General features: G+C 46.1%; 1 protein-coding gene across 2 annotated transcripts in view; it reads right to left on the minus strand.

The window, feature by feature from the left end:
* Window positions 1-355: 355 nt before the first annotated feature.
* Window positions 356-26,488, minus strand: part of RIN2 (Ras and Rab interactor 2) — a 63,458-nt gene continuing 37,325 nt past the window's right edge. For both annotated transcript variants that reach the window (XM_056862242.1, XM_056862241.1), the window contains 5 exons: window positions 23,774-24,904; window positions 8,708-9,013; window positions 5,369-5,500; window positions 2,235-2,398; window positions 356-682 (listed from right to left, as the gene is read on the minus strand). In XM_056862242.1, the coding sequence (XP_056718220.1) occupies window positions 362-682; window positions 2,235-2,398; window positions 5,369-5,500; window positions 8,708-9,013; window positions 23,774-24,904 (2,054 nt within the window). In that variant the 3' untranslated portion in view covers window positions 356-361. The remainder of the gene's footprint in view (window positions 683-2,234; window positions 2,399-5,368; window positions 5,501-8,707; window positions 9,014-23,773; window positions 24,905-26,488) is intronic.

Raw genomic sequence — 26,488 nt, forward strand, 5'->3', positions numbered from 1 at the left:
TATGTACACTGGTGAAACTGAAGGCAAATCAGTCAGCACACCAAAAGGTCTGGCCTATCAATATATTTAACTGAATAACTGTGCTTAGACTGAGGATGAGAATAGAATACAGTATGGACCTGCAAATGGACATTGTGCAGTGCATTTGAAAAGGTCAGTGATCTAAGGAAGTGGCGCTCCGTGAGCTGTACACTGTGGCATCACTGGCCTGCCTACATTATGCGTGTTATTTACAGTCATGGACAGTGGCTTCTGTTTACTAGGTGGGTGGATTAGAGTCCCGAAGACCGACTCACTGACAAAAACCGCACAGTTGTATCAAAAACTGTCTCCAGCAAATTAACAAAAAAAACCATCAGCTTTATGACACGTGGTTGCTGTTGTCGTTCTGAAAAACAGCCCCATATGGGTCACTGTTGATGCGCTTATAGACAAAATGGAAGACTTGGGGCTGTGGCCGACTGTGCAGTTCGGCTTTAATTTTTTGAGGATAGGTGTCCTCAGTCAGTCGCTGCCAGGTGTCGTCGATGAAAAGAAAGAGGCTGTAGTCATCAGGATTGTCCACTTTGAACTTCTTGGCACAGAGCTGACACACGTCCTCTGTAGTAATATATGGTCTCACTAGCAAGGTTTTCCCTGTGCAGCCGCTAGTTACTTCCTGGAATGCAACTCGAAGATAGTTCTGTGGAACGAGAAAAGGTGTGGGAAAAATAAAAACTCACAACGAAGACCCAACAAAGATAACTCCCTTCCCTGCCACTAAACACCACACACTGAGCTCAGCAATCTGAAATGCGATTACTCCTCTTGCCGCTAAGTCAGAGATTTTCAAACTGTGTTCCAGTGAAACAGAGAGTATTCCTTGGAACACAGTGATGTTTTCCCATGCTTGTGCACTGTAAGAGAAGATCACTAATCTTTCAGGAAAATTTGTCCACTATAATAGATCTTGCTGAGACAGATAAGCTTTTAGGAAACCTCAGGTTAGCTTGTGAGAAAATGAGGCCTTGTCAGCCTGACTGGTGTTGTGTGACCTCCCTATACGTTATACTCACCAGAACTGTGCATGGGATTAAATAGCAAAACACGTTTCTTCTACCCAATACAATCATTGGAAAACACTAAAAGAAAAGAGTTTTTAACTCCAATATTAAAAACAAAAAGGGAAATAAGCATCCTACTTACTGAGGAAAGATGCAATTGGTGATTGTGGGGATTTGAGGAAGGAAAAGAAGGAAGGGGAGGTAAAGAGAGATGAAAATAGAAACCAGGAAGGAAGGAGAAACAGAGAATATGCATGTTAGAGCACTGATTGTCCTCTGACAACGTGAAATGACTCACGAGAGGGGTGGACTAGGTCAAGCACAGGCCAAAACACGCTTTCAGGATGCAACAACCAAAACCTTTGTTTTTATGAGACAAAACATCCCACAAACTTATTTTTGCTGAGGTGTCCTCCAGCGCATTTGCAAAGTTGCAACCAAAACTCAAGGTTTCTGGCCAAGTATACAATGCAGGCAGTGAAACATTAGCAACATAACAAAACAACAACATTGTTTTTCAGAAAATATTCAAGCTGAAAGATCATGGAATGTATATGCAAGGGAGCAGCATGATGCACATGTGCTATTTTACACACATCTGTGAGGAGGGGGTGTCTAACAGGCACATGCAAGAGTGGGCACTCGAGTGGGGGCGGGTTCCAGGGGGAGAAAAGTTCCTGAAGCAATGGTAGAAAAGGTACAGGAGAGGGAAATGTTCTGCATCCTTCAGCCATGTACTCTTTTAACACCACTCTCCACTTTTATTTGCATGGGACAGAGATATGAATGAACCTCCCTCCATCAAGTCTAGTTCTGTCCTGAGGTTCATGGGGAGGGGCTGTGACTCAGTGGTAGAGCATCTGCTTGGCATGCAAAAGGTCCCAGGTTTAATCCCTGACATCTCCAGTTAAAGGAACTAGGGCAAGTAGGTGATGTGAAAGACCCCTGCCTGAGATCCTGGAGATGCGCTGCCAGTCTGAGTAGACAATACTGACTTTGATGGACCAAGGGTCTGATTCAGTATAAGGCAGCTTCATGTGTTCATGTCTGTGGTGGGATACTAAACAACATCATCTAGGTCTGTCCAGGTCTATCACTGTTCTCACTACCAACAACACCACGGAGGCTCTCTGTCTTGAACACATCCCAGTGGAAACAGAAAAGTCATCATCTGGAAACCATAAATTGTACCTGAAAGTCATCGACCGATGGGATTGTTCTGTTTGTTGTCCTCCGCTTGTGCCATTGCCGAAGTGTATTTCGGGCTTCTGAACACAATAGTCGGGCTGCTTGTTCTTCTTGGAAGTTCTTAATTAAAGAAAGGGCTCCGTAAGCACTTGTCAAGTAGTAACCCCCTGTGAAGAAGAGCAAGAGAACAATGTTCCAAGAACAGTTATCATAAGCTTGGTTATGTCATGTATGAATGAAAATGCCACACTCAGAATAGGACCTGTTGGCTTGTCTTCTACCACTCTGCTCAGCCAAATCCAGAGCCTTCCGCAAGTGCAAGGAGCCTTACTGCAATGCATGAGGCTCAGAAGAAGGCTTCAAACTTGTCTTGGAGGAGTGGGAGGAGACAAGCTGTGTTTCCATAGTTTTCCTAGCAGAAAAAACTAGTTTGCTACCTGGTATTAAGTACTAGTGGACCCTGCAAATTTACTGGGGAGCATCTGGCCACTCTTCAAAAACGTGTCTCAGCAGCAGCTACACCCACGTTTTCAAACTGCATTCTAGAAAACCTTGGAGTTCTTCAAAAGCTTGTCAGGATTTCCTCAGCGTGAAAGCCAATCAGGTGGCAAATCTTCCCCTAATGCAGACTGTTTGGCTATAAGAGTCTTCTGTGAAGGACTGGCAGAATTGGAGTTCTACTGAATCATCCCTCACTTCATGTGTGCTTGGACACGTCATGTGGGACAGTGACGCTCAAGAGACTTTGTCGAGATGCTGCCATGCATCGAGCAAAGGCATGCCCCAGAGCCCTCCACCAATGCAACAGCAATTCTGTGGCATATTAACTAATTTAGGAAGTGTTCCCATCGTAGGTATAAAGTCTGAAAACCACTCAGCTACACTAGCCATTAGAACTGTTCTTATTCTCTGGATTTCTCAGCATTCGTTCCATCCCATACATTATGGACTGAGGGAGGGTTAGAGTAGCAAGAATTCTGCCACCCCGTTGCAATGATTTGGGGGGGGGGATCCTAGTAAACACATGGGAAAGTTTGATGCAATTTGGAGAAGGAGATAACAATCTTTATTTTTAATGTGTAGCCTGCTTTTCTACCTACCTAGCCCAGGAAGCATCAACATCCAACCTCTTGGCCAGAAGCCTGGCCCTGGCTGTTTTTATTTTGCTCTTGTGAGGTAAGGACCCTTGCCAGATTTAATTTCCTTAGCACTGGGTTGCTTTCAGCTGTTGTGGGAGGGGAAGGCCCATTGAATCCGTTATGGTTCCTGGCTGGCGATGAGCCAAAAATCTGCAAACGCAGGGAGAGTTTAAGAGGAAGGCAACCAAGTGCTTTGGAAGACAAATCCCAGTTCTTGTTTTAAAATCCGAAATATTTTTGAAAGCATTACCAGAAGCAACTGGAAGTCAAGAATTTCTAAGAATGCACAGATTCTTGTTATATTTTGCAGTGTGTGTGTGTGTGGGGGGCAAGTGAACTCTCTTTTTTGGCTGTGTATGATTGAGGAACTGCTGCCTATGTACTTTTCCAAAACCTGCTTTCTAGACACACCCGTCAAAAAAAGTCAGATGAAAAGGTGGCTGAGGTAGTGCAGTACAGTGGTTAAAACATGGAAGCTGGGAGTCAGAAATCCTCCCTTAAAGCCAGTTTCTGCTATGAACTCACTTTGTGGCCTTAGGACAATTATCGTATTTTAACAAGAGCTCCCCCCAACCTGGGTCTTCAAATTTGGGGATGAGAATATTAGCCAGGCTAGCAGAAGCAAATAACATGAAAAACATGCTGTGTTCTAAGATGCTATATAAATGCATAGTAGTGTGAATTAGATGCTTAAATAACTTTCAATGGCTGTTACCACACTAGGTATTCCCAGCGATGTATGAAGAGTTTGGAAATGTTATAAAAAATATCGCTTTAAAAGGGTTTTTGGATGCCACGGCTAAAAAATAGTTGGAAGATGTCTTCACAGCTAAAGGGGCCAAACAAAGTGTGAACAGTATTTTTTATAAGTTTCAAACTCTTAATACATCGGTGGGGATACAAAGAAAGTGCGAACAGTATTTTTTATAACATTTTCAAACTCTTAATACATCGCTGGGAATACAAAGAAAGTGCGGTAACAGTGTACGACTGAGGAATTGAGCAGAGAATACCCATATCACTGTATTTTTGATTTCTTACATTTGACTTTTAGAGTACTCTACAGAATAGATTTTCTAGATAAAGCAGGTAAGCCAGTCACCACCACTAAAAAGAGTGAAGAGGTCCAGTTTGAAACAGACCATTCCAAAATCCCATTAAAAAACTTCCTAAATTCTTAAGAATCTCAAAGATTGAACTGGCATTTACTGAATTCAATGCCTATTATTTCAGCAGATGTTTCTCTTCGTGTTCCTGACCAATACAGTAGAAGCAATCCTGCATTTAATTCCGGAGGGTGGTTGAAAGGTGTGGCATCATCTTGTGTGAGCAGCAAATACCAAAGTAAGAGGACATTAAACTGGGGAACAGTTTGGAAAGCTCCTTGCTGTCTTGTTGCCAACAGAAAGGAGCCAATCCTTCGACCGACAACTGGAGAACTGTCTTGCTAAATGCCAATATGGACCTGAAGGAAAACTTCTCCTCTGCAGGAAGCCAATTCTAACACAGAGATGAGTTACTCCAGAGGCCTGTAAAAAGAATACATAAAAGACTAAAAGTTTTCCACATTGGCCGAACCAGCATCCGATAAGAGGCATTTCCAGACCCGGCTATAAAACATATGGCTTGACCCTTCCCCTATTCAGAAGCATGTGGTTCAAGCCACACTGAATCCAAGTGGTTGCTCAGCAAACACGGATAAACACAGCTACCGCAGCAAAGACGTGCTGCACCCAGACACCTTTTCCCCCTTCAAGGATTCTCAGAAAGCGCCTCCACTGATAGCAGATTGTTCCTCTTCACACTCTCCAAACAGCCAGGGACGCTCTCTCGGCTTTTTATCTGTTTGGCTGGGATTATCAGGATGTTTTTGTTTGTAGGAATTGCTGGTTGGCAACAAGTTAGGCACTCCGGAATGCCTGTAAAAGCTTCAGACTATCAGCAGTTTACATTCATGGGGGGGGGGGGAATCACCCTCCGAGCTTCGAGGGACTTCACCTTCTCCATGCAGCAGGGACGGGTCCAGCAGCTCCATCATGTACTCTATTTCAGCATCCAGCTCCAGCATGTCGCACTGAGCCACGACATAGGTCAGCACTGGCAAGAAGTCATCTGCTCCATACATTCTCCCTGGATGGGACAGGGGGAAGAGAGAAAAAGCAGAAAACAAAGATTGACACAGCTCGCTGCTGAATCTTTTCACTGGCTTTCTGTTTTGAAGACGACGAAGAAGAAGAAGAGTTGGTTTTTATATGCCGACTTTCTCTACCACTTAAGGAAGAATCAAACCAGCTTACAATCACCTTCCCTTCCCATCCCCACAACAGACACCCTGTGAGGTAGGTGGGGCTGAGAGAGTGTGACTAGCCCAAGGTCACCCAGCTGGATTCATGTGTAGGAGTGGGGAAACAAATCCAGATCACCAGATTAGCCTCCACCGTTCATATGGAGGAGTGGGGAATCAAACTCCACTTCAGATCAGATCTCCAGATCAGACTCCACTGTTCCAAACCACCGCTCTTAACCACTACACCACACTGGCTCCTTCATGCTGTTAAAGCATGCATGCTATGCTCTCTGGATCTGCTACTATAAATTAAGCTGAGGTTTACAAGGACCCAGAGAGGATATGACCTCAGACCTGACAAATTTACAGTATATGACCATGTGTGTTCAGGAATGTAAATATCTTACCGACAGGTTAAAGAGCTGTTAGACTGGCCTATGAGGGACAGATCCCTAGAGTTGGAGGAATCAAAGCTCCTTCCCCACTCTGTCCCCCACCAATTGTGTCGTGGTCTATGAAAGTAGAGTGCTTTAAGGCAGGGGTGTCAAACTCATTTGTCACAAGGGCTAGATATGACATAACGTCACTTGGTCGGGCCATGCCTCGCCAGCCCAGATCGGAACTGGAGGGGAGGGTGTGGCTGCCTCAGTTGGTTAGCGGGCGGGATAAGTGCTCCCAAGGGGCCAGATCTGGCCCGCGGGCCTTATGTTTGACACCCTTGCTTTAAGGAATATAATTTGGCTGCAGCAGAGTTAATAACTTTTTTAAAAACTTCATGCTTTCTCCCCAATGGGGACCAAAAGCAGTTTACATTCTTCTCTCTTCTGTTTTATCCTCACAACAACTCTGTGAATTAGGTTAGGCTGAAGAGTGTGTGACTGGCCCAAGGTCACCCAGCAAGCTTCCAGGGCAGAGTGGAGATTCCAACCTGGGTTTCCCAGATCCTAGTCCGACACTTCAACCACATCAGCACACTGTCTCTCACACTGGTAGTATTGAGGGGGAGACAGACAAATCCTATCTAATATTTTGTTGTGGGCCAAGAAGTCTAGGGCACAAAAAAGCTACACAGGCTTTTGGGCAACGGACACTTGGCTTAGGCCCCTGTTTCACATGGTTACCTGACCCTTGTAATACAAAAGTGATCATGACATACATAAAGAGAAAGAATACGAGATCATGTTTTCCAATGTTCTTCACGATGCACTCTAAAAGAAGAACTTGTTGCAATTTTAGAAGTCTGGATTTGGCCCACACCTTGCAAGTATTGAAAAATCAGAATCACATCTGCCAGTGTCAACAACCTAACCCCCCTCAAAGGATTTCGCATCTGCAAATACCGCAGCATTCTGCAGCCTGAACAGCCTAATGGATGCCAGACATGATACAAAGTCCTCACAGCTGCCAGGAGGACTTCATATCTGGCATGCCATGGGAGCTCTCTGCCTCCCAGATGCACACAGGCCCCAAAGGGGAGGGCCTTTGTATCAGGAAAATGGAATGGGGAGAGGGTTGACCTTCACTTCCTCAATCCAAACCTTCCCACGTCTACTCCCATTGCTGCTTTTTTAATGTTAAAGAAAATCTGAGCAGATCTAAGCATCGTTATAAAGCATGAAATCCAGCTGCCTGACAGCATGCGCAACATTCACAGGCAGCCTCACTCATGCATTTTGCCATTTAAATGATGGGTTAACTTTAAGTAAAATGTGAAACGTCTCCAGTTTAAGAAGCCATTTTACTAACACCACAAGTAACACATACAAGTTGCTCAGCTACACTGTTTTAATGGGAGAACTACAAATACTGCTTCTGTAAGCACCGGGTTGTTACTGACCCATGGGGTGACATTACATCATGAAGTTTACTAGGCAGACTGTTTACGGGGTGGTTTGCCATTGCCTTCTTCAGTCATCTACACTCTACCTCCAGCAAGCTGGGTACTCATTTTACCGACCTCGGAATGATGGAAGGCTGAGTCAACACCTTGAGACAGCTACCAGAAACCAACTCCCGTCGGGATTGAACTCAGGTCGTGAGAAGAGCTTTGGCAGCAGTACTGCAGCTTACCACTCTGCGCCACGTGGCTCCTTATACCTGCTTCTAGGAAGTATTAAAAAACAGATTCAATGAAATTCCAATGTCATTGAAATTTCTTGTTGTTAAACAGAATGTCACTACACCACCGGCGTGGTATAGTGGTTAAGAGTGGTTTGGAGCGGTGGACCAGGTTTGGGGAACCGGGTTTGATTTCCCACTCCTCCACATGAGCGGCAGATACTAATCTGCTGAACTGGATTTGTTTCCCTACTCCTACACATGAAGCCAGCAGGGTGACCTTGGGCTAGTCACAGTTCTCTTAGAGCTCTCTCAGCCCCACCTACCTCACAGGGTGTCTGTTGTGGTGAGGGAAAGGGAAGGTGATTGCAAGCCGGTTTGATTCTTCCTTAAGTGGTAGAGAAAGGCATATAAAAACCTCCTCCCCCGCCATATTAAATGACTTAAACAGTGGTAAGCTGCAGTACTTCAGTCAAATGTTCTGCTCGCGACCTGAGTTCGATCCCGAAGGAAGTCGGTTTCAGGTAGCTGGCTCAAGGTTGACAGCCTTCCATCCTTCCAAGGTCGGTAAAATGAGGACCCAGCTTACTGGGGGTAAAGTGTAGATGACTGGGGAAGGCAATGGCACACCACCCCATAAACAGAGTCTGCCTAGTAAACGTCGGGCTGTGATGTCACCCCATGGTGCTTGCACAGGGGACTACCTTTACCTTTAATGCTCTAGCAAATCCCAATTTTTTAAAATAAAAATACTTCCAGTGGAGCAGGGTGAAATGTTGGCTGTGAGGGGCTGAGGCAAGTACAGTGGAAACTGTTGCGTGAATGCTCTGTTGCCAGTGCAAATGCGTTATAAAATCCCAGAGAAAGAAGAAAAGGAAGATTTCAAACCTCTGCTGGAGACAGAACATTTGCTGATTTCCTCTCCCTCTTCAGAAGCATACCTGGCTCAAAAAAAGCTCAGAGTCCTCTGACTAAGAACTGCCAGTATTTACCTGAATTGTTCTCCATCACAGTGTAAATCAGTTTGCAGACTCTCAGCAACAGCATAACTTTCTTTTCAGGCGAATACATTTTCTGCATGGTCATGAACTTGACTTTAATCTTCTCAACGTCCACAAAGTCTGGTGTGGGGACGAATACTCCCAGCTCCTGAGGATTCCTCTGCCGGACCAGCTGAAGGTTCTCTTTCAACTGCTTCCAAGAGCCATCGGCCATGTGGAACTCTTTCAGCATTGCCTCAATGTGGCCTTTGAGGGGCTTCAAGATGCTCTTGTGCATGGCCTTCTCCAGCACCACATCTGTGAAGACACAGGCAAACCCAGGTCACTATCTGGGGGAGAGCAAAGGGAACGGAAATTATTTGCTCAAGCTGAAATAGCTATTAAACTAAAGTTCTGGAAAAATCTTAATTGTCAAAAGGATTTCCAGATGCATTTTACTCGGGGGGGGGGGAGGGAGGGAAATGCAATCTGCATTTTACTTATGTTCATGTTACTTGAGCAAAGAGGGAAATGTAAAATAAGAAGAGGGCAATGGTGCAAACCAGAGTTGATTTCAAGAGATTCATGTTAACCATTTTTATGGCCTTTGCATTTCCACTTAAATTTTTTCCAAATGTACGATAGATGTTGCTGGAAATTAAATTAAATTAAATTAGAAAATTATATTAAAGTTAGATACACCCCACTTCTTTTCTACCTGTGACCCCATAATTTTGCTACACGGTCACTAGTGACATGAGACAGAAAATTTTCTACTGCTCACTTTTTGTGGAAAATCTTGCACCTTTGATGTTTAGAAACAACACGATTAATGGATACCAGTACAATCTTGGAGTGCAAGAGAAAACCAAACTACGCCTAAAACTGTAACTAGTTTCACTTCTGGTGCAACTTCCTGGAGAGGGTGGAAGAGTTTTTATAAAACCTGTTATCCCTTTTGCTGCTTTTTGTTACTTTGAGGTAGCCATAATGCCTAAACAGGAAAAAAATCACCCTAACCTGGACGGCCCAGGCTAGCCTGAACTCATTAGATCTCAGAAGCTAAGCATGGTTAGCCCTGGTTAGTATTTGGCTAGGAGACCACCAAGGAAGTCCGGCATCACTATGCAGAGGAAGGCAATTGCAAACCACCTTCGAACGTCTCTTGCCTTGAAAATCCTATGGAGTCGCCATAAATCAGATTTGACTTGATAGTAATGGCGGGAAGGGGGAGAAAAAAAGTATGTGGCTTCCCTGACTCTTGCTAGTGCTGAACCAGTCACAAACACAACTACTGTTAAAAGTGACCTTTGCCCACAGAACACGGTTCAAGCAGTTCTAAATCAGGTTGGCCTCGATCCAAACCGCATCTAACAAGCAGTGCAAAGTGCTGGAACAGCCAGTGAAGCCCACAGGTGCCCCCACCGCATGACAGAGCTCAATTTTATGGAAGAAGGTAAAGGGACGTGAGGGGCTTACACATGTCTTTGGTGCACTAAAATCAGAATGTCCACAGCCTGCAGTACCTTGGTTTTCTTTCCTTAACATTTAAATGCAAAACAAATGTGTGCTGGCATTTTTAATCTTTTACAAGTATTCTAATAAAAATATTCCCCCCACCAGCCAAAAAAAGGATTTGAATTTGTTTGAATGCAATACTGAAACAATGTTAAGTGTACTTTACTGAGCTTTTCTCTCCCTAATCAATTATTTTGGTTCTAATACCTGTGGCTATTAGGAAAACTGAGATATTTGTGCAGGACGAAAAATTCAAATGGAATATTTTTTAAAGTGTTGCTTACTAAATACATACGTCAAACAAAGATGCCAAATCAGGTCTATTTAAGGCATCAGAAAAATTTCCAATTCATAATTTTCTGGAAAACACACATCACATCACTGATGGCCACTGGTGTGCATGGAGTGACATGGGAGGACTAAGAGAGCCCAAAATCTTACTGTCTTTTGTTCAGAATATGGAAACAGCTGGGCAGCTCGCCATCACATCAACACTCAGGACATCCCAATCGCAATCCAGGCAAATGAGAGCCAGTGTGGTGTAGTGGTTAAAAGTGGTGGTTTGGAGCAGTGGATTCTGATCTGGAGAACTGGGTTTGATTCCTCACTCCTACACATGAGTGGCGGAGGTTAATCTGGTGAACTGGATTTGTTTCCCCACTCCTACACACGAAGCCAGCTGGGTGACCTTGGGTTAGTTACAGCTCTCTCAGTCCCACCTACCTCACAGGGTGTCTGTTGTGGGGAGGAGAAGGGAAGGTGATTGTAAGCAGGTTTGGTTCTTCCTTAAGTGGTAGAGAAAGTTGACATACAAAAACCAACTCTTCTCCTCACTGATGGAATCCACTATCAGCACTCGCCTATCATCTACACACCCCAAAAGTTGCAAATGTATAGGGAAAAGGCCAGAGAAATACAGCCCTTAAACGTCAATGTATAACTGGACATTGCTTTGCAGCAAACAACCATCCATGCATGTGGATCTCCAGCTAGAAAATGCTTTTCAGTAGAAACTTTGGGTTAGATCTAGCAGAGGATCTATGTGGCAGGAGGGGGCAAATTTTTGGTCGATTCACCCCTTCTGCTGCAGATCTCCAACTCTGCAAGTCCCCTGACTCCCAGGAGCAGCATCTGGGAGGGGCATGTTAGAGCAAGAATGTTATGCCCCACCTCCAGAAACCCTGTCCATCTTCAGAAATTACGGGCAGATCCAAGCCTCTTTGCTTGGCAAGAGTTGTTTTGTTGGGGTTAGCAGCATTTTTGATGTATTATTTGTTTGAAAACTGTTGGAAGAAAATCTTTTATTTTGTAAATGCATATTTGCTGTGCCCTATTCATGGAAACATATCTGTACACAATACTTAGTGTGTGTTGGGGGAGAGTGTTGTACAGTACTACTAATAGTCAGTGCATGACTACAAAAGAGATGGGCAAAAATATTAATCAGGGCTGCATTTTCTTCAGTTTTTATGTTGTGGTTTTTAAAAAGAAATATGTACTGCATTTTCTAACTACTGTGAGCTGCTGTGTTGATCAAAGGGAGGGTCACAAATACTGTGAACAATTATAAATGCAGGGTGCATAGGTACTGCACTCACTTTAAAAAGGTACTCTGCCCCTAAATGCGCACGCACCTTAAGACAAAGCTATCAGTTTGGGAGTCACAAACACTATTAACAAAAATATGGCAAGAGAAACCATGTTGCGTTCTTTTGTTATTAAAGAAATAAAATTATAAATATTTGCTGGGTTTTGATAGCAGGCTAAAATACACACATTCCTCCCCATTCCCACACACAAACTTCCCCCATAGCAAGCCAAGATCTGTGAAGCAAATGAAACTCTGTTTCTTCAATACTAGACTACAGACAATACACAGTCAATATTTGTAACCTTGAAGTAAGATTGGCATAATCCAGAGATAAGGTGCTCCATCCCCGTTTATCAGTTATGCACAGCCTGGCTCCTGCTAAGCGATACGCTTCACATTCCTGTCACCTTCCCCCCAACCCTGGCTCACTTTCCGTCAGCATCACCACGAGGGATTGGACATTCTGCTTCCTAGAAGAGTTTGTAGAGCAATGGAGGGAGTTAAAACATCCATGAATTATGTGAAGGACGTGGACAGAGAATTTTCTCTCTCTCACACTCATACTAGAATTCAGGGCCATTCGATGAAATGGATCAGCAGTGGATTTAGCGCTATTTCACACAACACAAAGTTAACTGCATGGAATTTGCTGTCAGAAAATGTGGTGATGCTCACTGGCATTGAAGAGGAGGATTAGATAAAGTAATGGAAAATAAATGTATTACTGACTATTGGCCAAGGGAAATGAGCAGGAGCCTCTAAGTTCAGAAGCAGAATACCTCTGAAAACAGAGTTGCACTTACCTGTAGAATCAGAGAGTCGGGAGTGACCTCCAGGGTCATCTAGACTAACCCCCTGCACAACCCCCTGTAACTGTTGTTCACTGAACAGTTGCCTGTGCAGTCACACATGGGGTACTGTGCACGTGCAGGCCTGCCGCAGAGATTCTGAAGCTCAAAACCTCTGGAGTGGGCTCCTTTTTCCCTCCTCCGTGCTGCTTTCCTGCCTGAGGTGATGGAGCGCCCTTCCCTTAGTTCCTCCCCGCCACTGTTGGAGAGAGCTTGTCTTGTTATAATTCTTAGAGCTCACAGCGGGACAGGGATGTGTGCCTGTACAGAAGACCACTCAATGAACAACAGGTAAGTGCAACTCTATTTTCATCATTGTGGTTCCTATGCAGGACCACATGGGAGAGTAGAGGCTTACCAAGCCTTGGAAGGAGGGTGTGAGCTCTTTGTTGAATATTGTGTGGAGAACCACAGTTCTGAATGCTATCACCTTTCCTGGCATCAATGTCCATGGAATAATGCTGGCGAAAGTGCAAGCAGAAAACCAGGTTGTTACCTTGCATACCTCTTCTACTGGAAGGCCACGCTGGTTTGCTGTCGACGTCAATTGGACCCTGGTGGAGTGGGCTGAGAGACATAAAGGGCAGTCAACCCACACGAGTTGGTAGTGTAATTGGATGCAGATTACAATCCATTTTGAAAATTATGGTCTGATTTGGGCTTGAATATGAGATGAATAGGTTATCATCCTTTCTGAAACTTCTGGTTCTGTGCAGGTAAAATAACAAAGCCCTGCAGACATCCAAAGTGTGGAGGAAAGTGTGGAAAGAATACATCTTGATTTAGGTGAAATTTCAAAACTGTCTTGGGTCAGAATTCAAGGGACTGATGTAAAATGACCCTTAAGTTAAACAAAATTAAGGAAGGGACGGTCATGATAAAGTGTCTGGAATTCGCTGACTCTCCTAGCTGACATTATGGCCACCAAGAATATGATTTTCATAGAGAGCAGTATGAATGAGCAAGTGGCCGCCAGTTCTAAGGGCTTGCCCATCAGTTTGGCCAGCACCAGTGAGAGACTCAATTGAGGGATAGGGTGATGGACCTGTGGAAATTGGTTTAACAAGCCTTTGAGAAACACTTTGGATTCTCTTTGGGCAAAGACTGGTTTTCCCACGATGTGTATGCGTGGAAGAGGGCTATAGCTGCTAGATGTACCTTGACCGAGGATGAGAAAATACCCCGTGGACTAAGCATTGCAGGTAGTCAAAAATTTGACCTAGGGGGCATGCTGACTATCAAGAGGCACCAGGTTGATGAGGCTGTGCTGCCTTGCTTGTTTATACAGAACAAGTTGTCTGTTGCCACCTGGGTGTTTTTCCCCATTAGGTGGGACCGAAGGGCAGACACTGCTAGGTAGACTGCCTTGATCTCCAAGGCATTTATGTGAAGCAATTTCTTGTGAGTGGACCAAATACCATGGACTGAAAAGGAGTCTACATGAACACCTCAGCATGACAGTGAGGTGTCTGTAGTAAGGGTGACTTCCGGTTTGGGGGGGGTTAGAACAGAACCCCTGGTAAGAGATTTGGGGGAAGGGTCCAACAGGACAGGGAGTATATGATATGTCTTGGGGCATTCAGTTTTCTGGATTGGGGCTAACCCTTAGGAACCACAGTCGAAGGGTATGCATGCATAGTATGGCATATGGGACTATTACTGTGGTAGATGCCTGTCTGCCCTGCTCCTGAACTTATGTCCTTAGGAGACGGCAAGCCTGGCAACAGAGCTGCTGGGCAGCCTCCTGCGACCTCCGCAGCTGGCTGGCCTCACCAGGCGGCAGGAACCTCAGGTGACCGCCCTTGGGGAGGGAAGGTGAAGCACTCCCTGCAGGGGGCAGCTGGACAGCAATGAGGAACTTGGGAAAGGGCAACTACCGGGGACTCCCTGGAGCAGCTGGAAGGCGCAGCAGGCCAGTAACAGCCTGGGAAATACTGGATGGACCCTAGTCCTGAGGAGGAGGGGCTAGGAAAGGCTTTTAAAGATCTGGAGGGGAAATGGCAGGCTGGAGAGGGTAGAGGAATAACAGCCCATTGGCCTGGAGTCCAGTCACTAAAGGGGCTTGGGATGCACTGATGAGAGCCGGGGGAAGTCCTGCCGCAGGTACTTCTTCATAAGGTCTGCCTGGAGACAGCCAAGGAGGAATGACGCCAGGTCTTGTCCTCAAAGCGAAAAGGCAGGCAGAGACCAGGGAGAGAGGGAACTAGGTGAAGGAATACCCCCTTCTCTTTATTACTGAGGTGTTGCTAACAGGCACAGTGGGAAACGAGAAGCTGGAAGGCAAGCCCTTCCTAGACTTCGGCCCCCAACCAGCGGAGTCTGACAATGGTATTAACCCCCGTAGTCTTTGGGAAAATATTGTGGGTTGGAACCTGAGAAAGCTGCAATGAAATACCCCTAGATGTATTGCTAGGATTTTGTCTGGCGGCAGAAAGGCCTTGGCCAGGGATGAGTCTAGTATTGCTCCTATGAAGGACACCCTTCAGGTAGATTCTAGTCTGGACTTTTTGAAGTTGACTTGTAACCTGAGTCACTCTAGGACTTTCAGCAATAGTTGGACGTCTTATAAGATTTTCACCTTGGAATCAGCCACAATCAACCATTTGTCTAGTTAAAGGCTCAAAGCCATTATTCAACACACCACCTGTTTCATTTGTTTTTCAAATGTCTACTGCCTTAGTAAGAGCCTTATATTTTATTTTGTTTTAGTCACAGCCCTGAAGTACTTTGAATCAGCAAACAATCCCCTCCAGCTTCACAAGAACAAATAACTAGGCAGGTAATAGTGGTCATCATACATCATTTTTAATTAAGTCAAGTGACTCAATTGTAACTCTCTTTAGGCCTACCATTAGCCACTTTAAAGTGGAAACAGGAAGTGCTTTGAGGGGGTGAGCAGTTTCCCTGTGATTCTGTATCCTGTCCTAAAACCCACTTATACTATCTTTTGAAGCAGTGTAACATTTTATCAGGGACTGCTGCTGCAGTCGTCTTGTTTGGGGGCTTCCTAGAGGCAACTGGTTGGCCACTGAGTGAACAGACTGCTGGACTTGATGGGCCTTTAAGTGGGTTTTAGTATAAGTGGGACAGTATAAGTGGGATCAGTCATATATAGATGACTGATCTATTCTTAATTGACCTCCTGTTTCTCATTCCTGTTATACTTACAATACTGCCCACCACTGCTTGTAACATCTTGCTAAATGAAACTTCACCCAAACATACTGTAGACTTTCACAGATTCACCGGATTCAAGGGTGGATGGTCACTCTGGTTTTGCAATATACAGATAATGCCACCTATCTTACAGCAGTGTGGTAAGAATTATAACCAAATAAACTCATGCGAAGCATTCTGTACATTCAAAACTTATTTTAATTTCTAATTACTACATGGTACCGAATTGCAGTACGAGTATGTTGTACATTGTTGTACTTGCTTGTTCTAGATGGTTCTAGTTCTCTCATGTATTTTAAGATAGGTCAAGAAAATTACTAAACGATTAGGTGAAAGAAAAACAGACACAACTGAATAATACCGGAACAAAGAGCTTCTCCTAGCTAAACCAAGGACTGGGACCCTGGTTTATTTCTTGTTCTGAATAGAGTTACGCAAACACATAGGAAACTGATGGCGTGGACCAGCTGGGGCACTCTGAACAAGCAGCCACCTCAGTGTTGAGATGCAGTTTTTCCACAATCACAGGTCATGGCTGCCAACTCACCATGGATAAGCCCTGGTTCACCCTCCGCACCCAAGCCCCCAACAAAGTTGACCGTGTGTGAACTGTTCCTTGAGCAGGCTCAGCCTGAACAGGAATGCATTCTTCCAAACACACATAGCTGCTCAGTTGTAGAAACCATTCTCATTTAGCAGCTAGAAAACTGACCTTGAAAATACTTTTCATGAAGTTTTGTTTTTAAGTCATGAGGTAGAATTCTCTAGTTCCGTCTTCCAGAAAGTGTTATTAATATTTTGCTGACTTCCTACATGCCAAAAAACCCAGTCTCTTTTAAGTTACCTGTGCTGGGTCAACAGGCAGCTTTAATTATAATTTTATTGTTTTGTCCACTCATAAGGACTGTCATCGGTTAACATAGTATTTCAAAAGTGGAACTAAGATTCATACCAATTTGACCGTGAAACAGTTTAATTTATTCCTGAATTTGTTGAAACTTTCCTATTTTAATGGTGGCTTTGATCAAATTCTTTGGTGATTTTTCCTAGAGACCACTGGTTCTGGAAAGCCAGCTGAGTTAACAAAATCTAAAAAGAAATTCAGGCTTAATGAAAGACCTCTGTCCGTTGGTCCTGCAACTTCTTTTACACTATACATGTTTCTATAGGCTATAGCCCACCCTCCCTCAAAACGCTCCTCTTTACCAGACTCCTTCTTCAACCACCTTCTGTCTCATTTCCAGTTCAAACTGGAAAAATCAAAACAGAACACCCAACAAAACCAGCCCTTTTAACTGGCATGTCTCATTCCCAGTGGAGGAGGCTGTGGCTCAGTTTGTACAGCATCTGCAAGGCATGCAGAAGGTCCCAGGTTCAATCCCCAGCATCTCCAGTTAAAGGGACTAGGCAAGTAGGGGATGTGAAAGACCCCTGCCTGAGACCCTGGAGAGCCGCTGCCGGTCTGAGTAGGCAATACTGACTTTGATGGACCAAGGGTCTGATTCAGTATAAGGCAGCTTCATGTGTTCATGTGGACAAGTGCTGCTCCCATCCCAAAACTGTGCACCGCGACAGCAAGACCGTGGCTTTTCCCTCACAACCCACCAGACAGCCCACTGTTCCTTCTGTTGCTTCAAATGAAGAGGGCTACCTCACCCACCTTGAGAAGGTTTTCCCTGTCACCCGAACCTGGTTCATCAACGCACTCTTTGCCAGCCATCTCCACGGCCACAGTCCTTTGGAAGGTTTCTGATTAAGGTTGCCAGGTCCCTCCTGGCAACTGGTGGGGGGTGGACTTACCAGCAGCAGGGGCAGGCCTAGGCTGTCATCGTGACTTCCTCAGCAATGCAGCCACATTACTCCCAGCACGCACCAGAAATGCAGTCATCGCATTGCGGGTGATGCAGGGACACTAGTATTTTGGCAAAAATTCTATGGTAGAAAGCCATTGTTACCTTAGAGTTTCAGCTCAAATACCAAAGCATCCCATGTGACGATGATGTCAGTCCCAGTATCTGCCGGAAGAGACACTGCCATGTTGCCACTGCGATGCCTCCCACTGTCAGTAAGGTCCCCCTGCAGGCCAGGTGATTGGCGGCAGGGGGTGGGCCCCCCACCCCCAGTGGGGCCTGGCAACCCTGCCTCTGAGCCAGAGGTGGAGCTAGGCCTCCGCTTTTTGCAAGGCAGCAACACTCTGCCTTCACATTTAAGAGTGCCCCCTGCCCCTGCTGTTGCAGAATTATACCATCTCAAGATGGCATATGATTGTTTCAATAACCACAATTGGAGCTGCAAGGTGGGAACTGCCAATCAAGAGGAGGGGGAGGGTGGCCAGGTTAAGGGATCCTCCAGCTGCTAATGCATTCTTATCTGACCCTTCCTCCAAGGAGGAAGACCAAGTCCTATGAGGAAAGGTTGAAGGAGCTGGGTATGTTTAGCCTGAAGAGGAAAAGACTGAGAGGGGATATGATAGCCATCTTCAAGTACTTGAAGGGCTGTCATATAGAGGAGGGTGCAGAGTTGTTTTCTGTTGCCCAGAAGGTTGGACCAGAACCAACGGGTTGAAATTCAATCAAAAGAGTTTCCATCTAGACATTAGGAAGAATTTTCTAACGGTTAAAGCGGTTCCTCAGTGGAACAGGCTTCCTTGGGAGGTGGTAAGCTCTCCTTCCCTGGAGGTTTTTAAGCAGAGGTTAGATGGCCATCTGTCGGCAATGCTGTTTCTATGACCTTAGGCAGATGATGAGGAGGGCATCTTGGCCATCTTCTGGGCATGGAGTGGGGGTCATTGGGGATGTGGGGGGGAGGTAGTTTGGAATTTCCTGCATTGTGCAGGGGGTTGGACTAGATGATCCAGGTGGTCCCTTCCAACTCTATGATTCTAAGGAGTTCAGGAACATACATGGTTCTCCTTTCTCCACTTTATCCTCCACCCTGAGGTACGTTAGGCTGAGGAAGGCTGACTGGGCCAGGGTGCTTCATGGTACCCTGATCTCCCAGTTTCTAGTGTGGCACCTTCGCTGTTACACTGTACTAGACTCTCCTCATACAGAGCATCAAATGGGACTTTCTAGGCCAAAAGGATCCTGAGACAATGTCCTGGCTGATGCTCTATCCAGGCTTCCCCAATACCCAACCAAGGGTGAACGCCCCACCGAGTCCCTGTTCACTCCTGCTCAAAGAGGTTTGCTGCCCACTCTAGCAGTCCAAACTCGATCGCAAGCCCGGCTCCCGCCACAGCCTTCGCATGGGGGGGGGGGGGAACTCCAAGCCCAACCACGCCGGTCGGCCCGACCGCGCCACCCCCCTCGCTTCCTTCGCCAGCTCTGCCGGCACCCGGTCGCCCTGACATCCCAGCGGTCCGACCCCCTTCTGGAACATCAGCTTCCCCTCCCGCCAGCACGGAGCCCACACTGCCAGATGGGATGGATCTAACAGACTCTTTTTTGACCTCACTTCGTTCCGGTTGCCAAGCCGAACTCTCTGCGCAAGCCCTCCCCACCGCTCTGACTGAACGTGGAGGTTTTTGGTACAAAGACTCTAAGCTGTATGTGCCTAAAGGACTACGGAAGGAAGTGCTACAGCTAGTCCATGGAGCCAAGACCGCAGGACACTTTGGATTTCTAAAAACGTTACATTTGTTACGGAGACAGTTTTGGTGGGCGGGCATGCGAACTGACGTGGATTCATTCATCCACAGTTGCCCAGTATGCACTACTGTCAAGAGGTCCCAAGGTAAACCCCCCGGATTATTGCAACCATTAGAAACCCCCACTAGACCGTGGGAAGTAATTGCAATGGATTTTATGACCGATCTCCCCCTCAGTAAAGGAAAAACTGTACTTTGGGTGATCACGGACCTATTCTCTAAACAGGTGCATCTTGTCCCTTGCGCAGGTATCCTGTCCGCCCCAAAACTGGCCCGCCTCTTTGTGTCACATGTCTTCTGTCTACATAGTTTTCCGCGCAAGGTGGTCAGCGACCGTGGAAGTAGCTATGTAGCTAAATTCTGGAAAGCTTTCTTAAAATTGGTGGGGGTGGAACAAGGTCTCTCAAGTGCCTTCCATCCCCAAACCAACGGCCAGACGGAACGGGTTAATGCTGTGTTAGAATGCTATTTGCGTTGTTATGTTAACTTTCATCAAGATGATTGGGTTGAATTGTTACCCTTTGCTGAGTATGCCTACAATAATGCTGTCCATCAATCCACTGGGTATAGCCCCTTCCGGGCCGTGTACGGTCAGGACTTCAGCCCCATTGGCCACTACGATGTCTCAGGGGAGGAGGGGGGCAATGGTGTAGCCGGCTGGGTACACACTATTCAAACAACCTGGCCCTGGCTGATTAAAAACCTGGAATGGGCCAAACGTAAATACAAGGCTCAAGCTGACAAACACCGCTCACCAGGGAAGGATTATAAAGTGGGGGATATGGTTTACTTGTCCACCAAGAATCTGTGGTCCAACCGCCCGTGTAACAAACTCAGTGCCAGGTACGTGGGACCCTTTCCCATTTCTCGAGTCATCAACCCAGTAACTGTGGAGCTCTCGTTCCCAAAGTCTTTAAGACGGATCCATCCTGTGTTCCATATCAGTTTACTGAAACCGCACATTCCCTCCCTGGAGTGGCACCCTGAACCCCTCCCAGAACCGCCGGTGATGGTGGGGGGGGGGGAGAACATTTTGAAATCGCAAAAATCCTGGACTCGCGTCTCCATCATGGTTCCTCCAGTATTTGGTTCATTGGAAACACTTCAGTTCTGCGCAAGATAAGTGGGTGCGCGCACATGATGTTTCTGCACCCCGTTTGATCCGTCAATTCCATACGGCTTACCCTCACAAACCAGCGCCCATGCACGGGACTGTGGGAGGGGGGCCTTAAGGGGAGCAGAATGTCAGGCCTGCTCTCTGCTGAGACAGCCAGACTGTGGGTGTGTGTGTTATTGTGTGTGTTATGATTCTGCCAGGTGCATCCCAAGGCCAAGCCTGGTAACTGCCAAATTCCTTTCCTCTGTGGGAACTGCTCTCGTAGGGGGGGGGGGGGTTGTCATGGCTGCCTTCACTATCTGATATGACCAGTGCTCTTCCATATAGGCCTTTAGCCGTGCCTTTAGTTCTCATTCGTGCCAATTTACCTGTTATCTCTGTATACCTGTAGGTTTTCTAATAAATCAACTCTCTTTTGGACTACTCGTCTGTGGATGTTGTTTATGGGATTACCACAGGGACAAGTGCTCACATTACCAACCAAATATAAGCAGAAAGGAGGCAGAGGGGAATTGTATGCCAGGTTGACACGGTCAAATGCCTTTCATTCATGGGGAGGTGGGGGGAAGAAGAACAAACAGAAGAGTTGGTTTTTATACCCTGCTTTTCTCTACCTTTAAGGAGTCTCAAAGCGGCTTACAATTGCCTCACACACACACACTATAGGCACCTTGTGAGGCAGGTGGGGCTGAGAGAGTTCAGAGAGAACTGTGACTGACTCAAGGCTTCATGTAGAGTGAGGAATCAAACCCGGTTCTCCATATTAGAGTAACCACAGCTCTTAACCACTACACCATACTGGAAGTGAAGGTTTATTCCACACCTGTACAATGAAAGCACTGTAATGCCATAGCCATTTATATTTAGAGCTCTGCCGTGTCAAAAATCTCTATTTACGAACTTTATAAATAGGACAGGGTTGTTTTGCCTTTGCTATGAAAGTAGCAGAGAAATAAATTTGAGCAGTTGTTCCTTGTGCGCTCTGACACGTGGCGGGCCTGTGAGCAGCAACATGCTTGGCTAAATGGACTCTCAGTCCAATCCGGCAGGGATCATCTTACATCCTTAAGGAAAGCAGCTAGAATCACAAGGACCTCTAGCAGAATAAAGGGCTCCAGATGATAAATAACAATAGTTAAACAGAACTCCCATGTTCAGCGACAGTGTACCTCTGAATACCAGGTGTTGTGAGTAAAGCAGAGGGGAAGACTTTCATCTCCTGCTGAAGAACCTCTCTCCCCACTGTTAGGCAGAGGATGTTGAACAAGATGGACCTCTGGCTTGATCCAGCTGTGCTCCTCTTAAGTTCACGATAAAACACGTGAACTGTAATCAGTCATTTAAAATGCACTACATAAATGCTAGTTATTAGTATCAAGTACTGCATTCATTTGCAAAAGACTTCTAAGTTTTTTCACTGTTATCCAGGAGTGAAGAACTGGAGGATTTTTACACCTGGAGACATCACAGTTCTGTAAGCCAGAACACTCCAGACTAGAAAATTAAAATATCACAGTCTGACCTAGAAAGAAAAGCAAGCAATTATTTGTGAGCCCTAACCTTAGGGGTGCAGAAGTGACAAAGTAAAACATGTAATAGAAAGATTAGGGTAGCCTTTGTTCTATTGTCTGTGCGGAATGAGTCAATCTGCCTACACATAGCTCTGTGCTTCAGTCAGCAAACATCTGATGTTCCTGCTCTGCTGTGGTTAGCTGCATAAACCTCAAGAAGAAAGACTTCTGCTTGGCTCAAACTGCCTCTCTGCATAATCAGAGACTCTTCACACAGCTATCAGTTGCTCAACTACATCCAACCAGCTAAAACATATAGCCATTAACATATGAAAATTACTATTCTAACTAGCACCAACTTAGTTTCAACCACACCCTTGTAACAAGCACCAAAAGGCAATCCAACTACAAGTTGGCCATTTCTTTGTGAAACAAACAAACAAACAAACAACCCCAGAGCCAAAAAGAAATGACACAGAAACAGGAGGGTCTTGCAGTTATACAACACACAGTAATCTCTTTCATATTAAACCACTGAACTATTTTGTGTTTCTTTCCTTTTTTCGGTTCTAATCACAGGATGTGACTTCTTGGCAATATATTCCCTGAATGCTGGATCAACAATGAGTCAGCCATATAGAAACAGCTCCTCGATTCACAACCTGCCAAAGTTTCAGTGCAAAAACACATCACCATTCCCAGAGAAAGCTGTTATCAGCCTGAGCTACAAACAAAAGCCTGCCCCGGACGCCCGGCAAATGAAGCAAGGGGGAGGAAAACAGTTCAGCGAAATGAGCTCACAAGGAAAGTATTTGGCTCTGAGGGACGTTTACTACGAACACAGCCTTCCAGCCTTTTTGAACTAGCGCCACATAGACAGAGAGACACCATCCTCAGGGGGTTAACCTGAATTTCTGGCACATGTCCCTCTGCCGTGGGCAGCTGAACACATGCGTTCCCTCCAGAGACACATAAAATGCTTATATATGCTACAAAGAAGCAAACAAATCCTGATGTAAATCGCTCCCTTTTCCCTTTCAGATATAATCTCTGCCTTGCATTAACAGCCCCCTATGGCTACCCTGCAATCCCAAAGGCAAAAACCAACAAAAAGCCTATATGGGAAGACAAAATACATTAAATATCTGTTCCTACAAAATCACTTGGTTTGGGGGCTGCAATACAGGTATAAAATTTAGGTGTCGCCAGGCACATGGCCTAATCCTAAAGGTGGTTATTGAAAAGCACATACCACTTAACTGAATGTTGCTATGTGTACATAGGATTGCAGCCTAAATCATTTATCATCGTTAGTGTTCTGTATTTGTTCCTGGAATGTGTATCTCCATTCATGCACTCTTAACCTGGCCTCACTCTCTTCCCCTCCTGGTATGTACCCTGTGAGCCTTAATGCCTTTCTATAAGTCCCCCAGCAGACTGTGATGGTATACTTGCTTGTTTTTACAATCTTGTATTTTTCGTAAATTTTCACCTCAATAAGATGGATTTCAATTTCGAAAAGAAGACATCTACCAATAGATGTCTACCAATAAACTACCAATAAGAAAATCTGGCCCCTTTCCAACTGGCGCAGAAATGGTTAACCGCAAGAGAACTTGTCATTTCTCACAGGTGAATTTAGGCAAAAGAATCACACCTTCACTTACCGATTTGGTCTTCTGGGATCAGTGATTCAATGGGAGGATCCAGCTCAGAGCTCTGGGACAAGTAGCTTTTGACTTGGGTCATAAACTGCCGGATCGTCTGAAGCAGGTCCGTGCTGGAAACGTGGCATTCTTTGTTCTCCTGCAAAAAGCTCACGTAGTCCTGCACCAGGCAGCCAAAATAGGTGCGCTTGTCTCGAGACATTTCCGCTATTCTCTTGATCATCCTCTTCTCTGGGGTCATGAAGGAGCTGAAAACCCCACTCATTTTCCGCAGCTGGGATTTGACAATTTTGGGGAGCACAAACGAGCTGCTCCTTTTCTTCTTGGACTTCAAGGGCGGCGCCATGCTCTCCTGGTCGCTCTCCCCTTCGTACTCTTCCAAGCTGCTGTTGGTATCCCCATCGTAGGCGAAGAGCGGCATGCTCCGGTCAAAATCCAGCGAGTCGGAGGAAGAGGTGGAAAGACTCATGTCGCTCAGCCGCTGCCTCCCTCCATTGCACTGAACTTGTGACTCAGAGCATGCAACCAAGCTCTTTCTGCCGCCTGCTAAATTTTGCTGAGGCGGGGCTCCACCTGGAACGCCAGCAGTTTCTGGCCCGGGCGCTGAGTTAGGGCTTGGCTGAGTTCCTCCCGAGCTTTTGGCACTGCTCTCCGCTTCTAAAGAGAGCGCCTTCTTCTTCAGGCGAGGTGGTGGAATAGGGGTTGGCCTCTTCTGCAGCAGATTCAAGCTCCAGTGTTTGTTGCGACCATCCGTTTCTGGCAAGCTTGCCTGGTTTATAGTCCTGGACAGCTGAGGGCTCGCGAGGAGGCTATGAATAGAAGGTGGGGGAGGCCGGGGTGGGGGGGAGCGAGACCTCTCCGGGCCATTCAGGTCTTGAGTTCTTAGGCAGGCCCTTTTCAGATTTCCACCGACATCTTGGCTGTGTACTTTCAAGAAGAGAGGATTAATAAAACACAAGGCTCCGTTGGTCTGGCTGCATTCCAGCTCCGAAGGCGTTCTGGTCCTTATAGAATGAACTCCATTTATGAGGCAGAGCTGCTGGGAGCCTTTGGAAACGCAGTCTGGAGGCAGGGGCTTCTGGAGGGGCGAAGGATTTTGCAGTCTGTCATTAGCCGGAGAGCTCCAAAAACCTGAAAGTCATTATTGAGTTACTGTAAGAATGCTAATATTATGCAGCTGGGTGCTCAGCACAATCTGCTCTCAACAACACTCACACAGGAAGAAAAAAAAAGATCCTTAACAGACAGCTGGAGGCACTTTGGGGCCTGAGGTGGAAAATCCAAATTGCATCACCCTCCCTTCTACAAATTTACTTCAGGCAAGTCCTCTTGGGCAGGGCAAGCTTCACAGGGCAAGCTTCAGTTCATTTCCTAGGAGAACCAGATCCTGTATATTAGGGTTAGACAGGTTCTCCCTTTAACACTGATCTGCTGAACGAGACCACTGTCCAACTCTGCTTTGTGGCAGGCATGCCTGTTACTGTTGCCAACCTCCAGGTGGCGGCTGGAGATCTCCTGCTATTACAACTGGTCTCCAGGCGACAGAGATGAGTTCACCTGGACAAAATGGCCTCTTTGGAAGGTGGACACTATGGCATTATACCCCATTGAAGTCCCTCCCCTCCCCAAACCCTGCCCTCCTCAAGCTTCACCCCCCAAAATCTCTAGGTATTTCCCAACTTGGAGCAAGCAACCCTAATGCCCGTGTTTGGAAAACAAAGGTCCTCAAGAGCATACAGAGAGGCCTAAGAAAGTAGGGAGTTTCTCCGGGATCTCCTACATTCACCTTCCCAGTCTGATTCCTTACTGAATGCATGGGGGGCTGTGTAAAATTTAGACCTCTGCTGTACTCACGATTAACTATCTGTTTCATTTTAGACACGACAAATAAGGTTGCCAGCCCTATGCTGACAGCCAGTGAGAAACAGCAGGGGGGTGGGGACATGTAAAGAATTGTTGCTTCGACAGCACAACGTCACTTCTGTACAAACCTGGAAGGGCTGTCGTTGCTAGGGTTGCCAGTCTGGGTTGGGAAATGCCTGCAGATTTAGGGGGTGGAGGCTGGGGAGAGTGGAGCTTGGAGACTACAGCAGAATATAATGCTTTATAATCCACCCTCCAAAGGCATTCTCTCTAGGGGAATTGATCTATAGTCTGGAGATGAGCTGTAATTCCAGGAGATCTCCAGGTCCCCCCTGGAGGTTGGCAATCCTAGTCATTGCACGGGCACTGCATCCCAAAGCACAGCCCCAACACAATCATATCACTTCCAGGTTTGCTCCTGAACTGACGCTGCACCGCTGGAACAGTGGTGATTTCTCACCCCCACCGTCTTTCCCCACCCCCCCACCTGGCAACGTCACCAACATCACCCACACATTTCCCCACCCCAGCCCTCCTGCCGATTTCTCCTGGGAGTTGCCAGTTGAAGCCTGGCAACCCTTAGCAGGAGACCTGGCAGCCCTGATGCCAAACCACCTTTCAGGCTAGCCACAGTTTGAGCTTCCAAACAAGACAGGCTAACCATGGTTTAGCGCAGCTTGTCTCTTTTCATTTGCCATCTGCTTAGCACAGCACCATCTACGCGCAGCGGCCTCTGGAAGCCTTAACTGGTCAATTCAGACATCATGCCAAACCACTGTCAGCACAAATCATTGTTTGCAATTCCACTCCAAGCCAAAGTTTTCCAGCCGATTGCAAACTAGTACTCATTGA

This window comes from Euleptes europaea, chromosome 17 (genome assembly GCF_029931775.1).
Source record: "Euleptes europaea isolate rEulEur1 chromosome 17, rEulEur1.hap1, whole genome shotgun sequence".
In the NCBI taxonomy this organism is placed as follows: domain Eukaryota; kingdom Metazoa; phylum Chordata; class Lepidosauria; order Squamata; family Sphaerodactylidae; genus Euleptes; species Euleptes europaea.